This window comes from Drosophila bipectinata, chromosome 3R (genome assembly GCF_030179905.1).
Source record: "Drosophila bipectinata strain 14024-0381.07 chromosome 3R, DbipHiC1v2, whole genome shotgun sequence".
Classification (NCBI taxonomy): domain Eukaryota; kingdom Metazoa; phylum Arthropoda; class Insecta; order Diptera; family Drosophilidae; genus Drosophila; species Drosophila bipectinata.
In genome coordinates, this window is record NC_091739.1 from 4,709,806 (window position 1) to 4,715,805 (window position 6,000).

At 41.3% G+C, this 6,000-nt stretch overlaps 1 protein-coding gene across 1 annotated transcript; it reads left to right on the forward strand.

Moving 5' to 3' along the window:
• Window positions 1-4,362: 4,362 nt before the first annotated feature.
• ND-20L (NADH dehydrogenase (ubiquinone) 20 kDa subunit-like) lies at window positions 4,363-5,261 on the forward strand. Its single transcript, XM_017245402.3, has 2 exons — window positions 4,363-4,519; window positions 4,569-5,261. The coding sequence occupies exon 2, from the start codon at window positions 4,573-4,575 to the stop codon at window positions 5,206-5,208; it is 636 nt and encodes a 211-aa protein (XP_017100891.1). The 5' UTR covers window positions 4,363-4,519; window positions 4,569-4,572; the 3' UTR covers window positions 5,209-5,261.
• The last annotated feature ends 739 nt before the right edge of the window (window positions 5,262-6,000 follow it).

A 6,000-nucleotide genomic window follows, 5' to 3' on the forward strand; every position in this document is an offset into this window, starting at 1 on the left:
AAGAGGGATTAGACCCATTGTCTGCTTTCTAGTCAAATACTTATAATTCTGCAAAGTTATTGTCTAACAAATGTATCTATTTTACACTCAATTTTAAAAAATATCCATTTAACTTACCTCGAAAGAACCATGTGCATCTCTAGTTGCCACCCACGAAAAAGGCATCCAAACTATCCGAACTAATGTCGATAAATCAAGAGTGGCAGCTAGCATATAGGAGACACCTCCACTTCAAAACAGATCCCGATCCCTACTCCAGAAGTCGGGTGAAATATCGTCGCTGCTAATGCTGTTAATGAAACAACGTAATTATGTATTAGGAGGGGACATTTAGAGCACCCTACTTATGGAAACTCCGGGTCGCGGAGCACATTAATTATCCGCCGGAGAGCGGAAAAGTGAAAGTACCAGGGGTTGGGGTGAAAAAAATATAAAACCGTGAAACAAAAGCAAACAATCCCAAGACAAAGACAAATACAAATGTTTGGTGGTAAGTGATGTGCATATGACATTATGTATTAAAAGGATTTTGTGTGTTTTACATACTAACCACATATTCCAGAATCAAAGGGGCCGCCTTCTGTAGGGTGGGGAAGTAATAAATACATTTAAGACGAATCTGCTTATTGAATCATCCGCAAATTAAGCAAAACAGTTAGCTGAAAACAGCAGGCGCTGACCACGCCCCAAAATGAGGCAGAGGCGTTATGCTTGAACTCATCTGAACTCGAGCGAGAAGGCGACGAGTGGAGCATTCCGTCCGCGTTGGGGTCTCAGCCCCCGCGGCGTTTGTCGTTCGCTTAGATAACATTGTCATTAATCGTTCGCAATTAATTATCGGCTCTGGCCGGGGCTTTATTTTAAAGTAGTTATTATTATAACGAACTGTCAACACCTACTTATACATACAAGCCAACAAGTGAGGCCAGTGGAGCAGCCATTGAATAATACTCTCCTCAGTCTCAGTATCTGTGGGTTAGTGATGCCTTTTTAGCTGATTTTTAAGATATTTAAGTTAATTTTTTTTTAACTTTACCATTAAAATACTAAATATTATTTTTAAGAGATGTATAATCTATTTATAGTAATATCTATAAATATACAATATTCTTTATTATTTTTTTTTGTTTTTTTTTTTTTTAAATTATGATGTACTATGTGTAAATTTTTATATTCCTTTTTTGGAGTTTTTATCTCCTTAATATGTATCTATTTTATATATTACACTGCCAACACTGATACCCCTCTCCCATTTGGGTGGTCGGTCGTTTTGACTGACGGTGGCCCGCCTCGAAAAGCCAGAAAACCCGTTTGTCCCGCTCCTCGATCCCGGCATGTGTAAATGTATGTTAATTTGCCGATCGTTAAATACGAAAATTTGTTGATTTTATTGTCAGTCGGTTTTTGTCTGGCTTTTGTCTTTTGCATCTTTAATTGGTTAACCATATGGTTTCGATCTGATTTGTTAACGTTAACCTGTAACTTTGGTTTCACTTCTTGTGTGGGGTTGTTAAATTAGCGTTTTATCTGGCGGACATTAAGGCTTAATTGTGTGGTTTATCAGTGGCTATAGCTAGTTGTGAGGTTTTACATTTCATTCCACCAGTTAGTGCACTCTCTTTGTACGTGAAATGTTTTTATTTTGGTGAAAACTGCTTGCTGTTAAGATCCTTTCTATTGGCCATGTTCCCAAACTTTGTTGCAACAAAATATCGTCAGCTTGGCCAATACTCCCCCGACGCCAAAAAGAAACATTGGCACAATTGGAATTTAATGGAGTCAATTTGGTGTTTGGTGATGCATAAACTGGCCAAGAGCATCGCTTCGGTGCGAGCTGTGCTGGATGCAAAGAGTTCCTCCCGATGCTGCTGCTCCTGTTGCTCCTTCTGACCGTCTGCTGCTAACAATGCAGATCAAGAGATGAGCGCGTCCATTTCGGTCTGCGGATCGGCCATTGTTTCATTTGGCATGTTGTGGAGTTTTAGGAGTTCACTAAAAAGACAAATGTGGTGTGCGGATGCGGATGCGGGGGCCGTCAGCGGAAACTTTCGGTTAGCGATCCAGTAAGCCAAGTCAACAAGCCAGCAGCTAGCCAGTCAGCGCGTGTTAGTTCCACTCGTTAAGGATTTACGAGCAATTTTTATCACTTTGAGGATCGCTGACAAATCCGGCAACAACAACAACAACAATCACAACCACAACAGTATCTGGCAACAATGCAGTGCAATGCAACATGCGCATAATAATGGCAAGTTGTCCGCCATACACTCTCAGATATACATATATATATTGGAGTATGGAACATCCTACGTTCAGCTAGAGGACAGGAAGCTCGCCTGTCTCATCGTTGTCGCTGATGTGGCCAAAAGTGGCCAATAAAACCCAAGCGACGATGTCACCAACTGCAAATGCAACTGCAACATCCTTAGCAGAAGCCGAGGCAGAAGCTGCGGCAACGATGACGACGAATTATAGCAAAGTAATCGCAGTGGACTAAAGCCATTGTCCATTTTTATGATACTCTCAATGAAAATATATTTTAAATTTAATATAAAGTTTGTAACACTGAAAAATAATATATTTAATAGAAAGGAAATCATATTTATATTAATAGATATACAAAAATGGAATGTTATTAAAAATAAAATTTCAAAAAGAGTATTTAAATCAGAGTCTAAGCCCCTTCTGCTAATCCTCTTCCCTTACTTATTTATTTCACATCGTTTCCTTTTTTTACCTTTTGACCACTATTTCTTTGGCCAATATTGTTGGCGGCTTTTGGCGTTGATTTCCCTTCCAATTTATGTGACATATTGATTTTAAATTGATGATAGTCTATTTTGCGTTGGCCAGCCATCGGATGAGCGAACAAACCGAACGAAACCAATTTATTTTAGCCATTTTAAATTGGCATTTTTGCTGTGCGTTCGCAATGCACTGGTAGCTGTGTTGCTGTGGTCACAAACTGGGCCTATATGACTTCATCAGGCCATTGTCGGGGCAGACGAGTTGGCTGGGAATCGAATGCGAACGAGAACGCGGGTTCGTATTCGAGTCCTCTATCCCATTCATAGGTGCACATTTAAATGCAAATTTAATTCAATTAATGATGCATCAAATGCAGTCAATGCCTAATTGCCATGCGATGATCGTCGTCAATGGCTGTTCCCTGTCTACCATCTCCTTTACTTTTTTGGTTTTTGCCAACCGTTTTTCTATTGCTCATCCTGAAGGATTCGCAGGCAGCGGTGGAGGCAGCCACAGCCACAGCAGCTGTTGCAGCTTGACAATATTGATGATTTAGTAGTTGGTGCCGTTTTGTTGTCGTGCCTGTGGCACCATAGGCGTAATTAGACAAGCATTGTGCAAAAGCGTTAATTAAAAACCGCAAAAAGACACAGCAGCCACAGTGGCAGTTGCCATTTTTCCACCGACTATTGATTACCAGCTGCGTCAGCGCCATGACTCCACTCTGACACTCAGAAATAAAATATTTATGAAACTTTTTAAAAGTGATGCTTGAGTATTATGAGTAATGAGCATTTTTATAGGGTCCAAAAGGTGATTGTCCAATATTTTAGCTATTTAAAAAAATTAGTCAGTCCAATCTCAACCTTTTTTTTTAACTTTTTTTGAGGGGTAAAACTAGAGGTTACATTCTTCCAAAAATATTCTGCTTTACATTTTCTTTAAGTGCACTAGCTCTGTGTGTGCCTTCGTAATGAGCCCGAGCATAGATTGCGTAAGCTCTCCGCGGATGCATCTGCTCTATGTCCACATTTCCCAGTCCCCAGGTTCCCCAATCCCCAGGCTGCAAGTCCCCAGGCCCCATTAAAAACCCAACCACCAGCAGCAGGGGTTGGCGCTGCTGCAATCAGCTAATAATTTCCTTTTAAATGATCTCGCTTCGATGCTGCATGAATGGAGGCTTCATGCGTATTTATGAGCCCAACGATTCCCATTCCAATTCCGATTCCTTGCCCTGGGTCCGTCCCTGTCCTGTCCCTGTGTTGAGTGCTTAAGTTTTTGGATTGATTTTGACGCCAAGCGATAGTATTATGGCCAAATGAGTTGGTGACAAGGTCTCAAAAAGGCTTTAAAAATTTATTGAGAACGATAGCGAATATGATAAATTATGATATTCTTATGGATAATTTATTGCTATTTTCTTATAGCTTAGAAATATTTGAAAGCAAGAGTAATATATATAGAAATATAATAATATTTTAAAATTAGGCAAATTTGCTTACGATTTTTAGTAATAGAATTTTAAATTTTGTTAATGAATTTCCCAGTTTTCAAAAAAACACACATGACCCATAGAAATTTCGATATCTTTGCCAAATTTAGATGGAATTCCTTAGAGGAAAAGATTCACTTTTAGTTTAGTTTCTGGACTACGGATCTAGACTCCCTTTCTATAAACTACAAAATTATAAACGAAACAATCCGGCTCTGACAGAGCTATCAATCTATTCCCCGTAACAGTTGTTGATATACAAATTTTATAATTTTGAGAGTAAGTTGTTCCTGATAATTGAAACACTAAGAACTGTTTTTGTTTTTAGAGTCATGGCGCTCCTAAGGATGTCTAAGGATGCTACCAAGCTTCTCCTTGCCCGTAGCCAAGTCATGTCTTCCCAGTGGTTTCGGGAGCAGAAGACCCTGCCAGTTTATGATTTTGAGTGCCCCTTTCCGCCCAAATGGGGCTACTCCGCTTTTGGACGAGATCAGAAGACTTGGGGCGAATGGACTGTGGCAAGGTTGGACGATTTGTTGAACTGGGGGCGCAAGGGTTCGATTTGGCCCATGACCTTTGGTCTGGCTTGCTGTGCGGTGGAAATGATGCACATCGCCGCTCCCAGATACGACATGGATCGCTATGGTGTGGTTTTTCGCGCCTCTCCCCGTCAGGCGGATTGCATGATTGTGGCCGGAACACTGACCAATAAAATGGCTCCGGCTATGAGGAAGGTCTACGACCAAATGCCGGAACCAAGGTGGGTCATCTCAATGGGAAGTTGTGCCAACGGAGGGGGTTACTATCACTACTCCTACTCGGTTGTGCGTGGCTGTGATCGGATTGTTCCGGTGGATATATACGTTCCGGGCTGCCCACCCACAGCCGAAGCTCTCATGTATGGAGTATTGCAGCTGCAGAAGAAAATTAAGCGCATGAGGACACTCCAGATGTGGTACAGAAAATAAATGAATAACATTACTGTACCCAAAGTCAATAAAGTATTGAGGAAATAAAAAAACCCCTTTAATCTGTGTACCAGCACCAAATCGAATCATCCTATCCTACATAGCATAGTGGTTTTTCATGGTCCTGAGGAAAATCGTGATCATTGGCTCATCTGCTAATCCCAAAACAAAGTCAAAGAGTTAAGCGCATCAGTTCCAGGATATGCAGAGAATCCTCTTTTCTGACTGAAAAGTCGCTTAGTCAGCGGAGTAGGGCTCGTGCTCACCTGCACTTGAAGAGGATCGGTTATTGGTTTCAGTAACAGATACACGATCCTCAGAGGATGAAAGCGAGTCCTTCAGACAATGCCCAGAGACAATAAACACTTCTGGCGGCACTCAAGTATCGATGAAATATGAAGGGTTCTTGAAACATATGAAAGGATTTCGTTGTTTTGCTGCGGACAAAAACCGAAAATCCTTTTTGCGAATTTGCCGACTCGGGGCACTTGAACTTGATGGGAACATCATTAAATCCTCGCTCTCTCACTATTTTCGAGTGCGGCGAGTGCATTAAATTGCAGGACAACGGGTGCATTAGTGTAATCCATGTGCGACACACCCACAAAACTGGAAAATCTGAAGAATAAATCTGTGAATGGAGAGAGTCTCTGGGCGAGGCATGAATGAAGGACCTCATTCACTGAACTGAAAAAGAAAAGGACCTGCCCGACACTTGATGTCTGAAATGGGAAACAAAGGCGCAGCGTGATCCTCGAGTCGGGATCATGGGAATCCGAATTCAGGCAATTC

Bases quoted from the DNA above. Each gene is read 5' to 3' on its own strand.
- ND-20L (XM_017245402.3), top strand. From the start codon at position 4,573: ATGGCGCTCCTAAGGATGTCTAAGGATGCTACCAAGCTTCTCCTTGCC.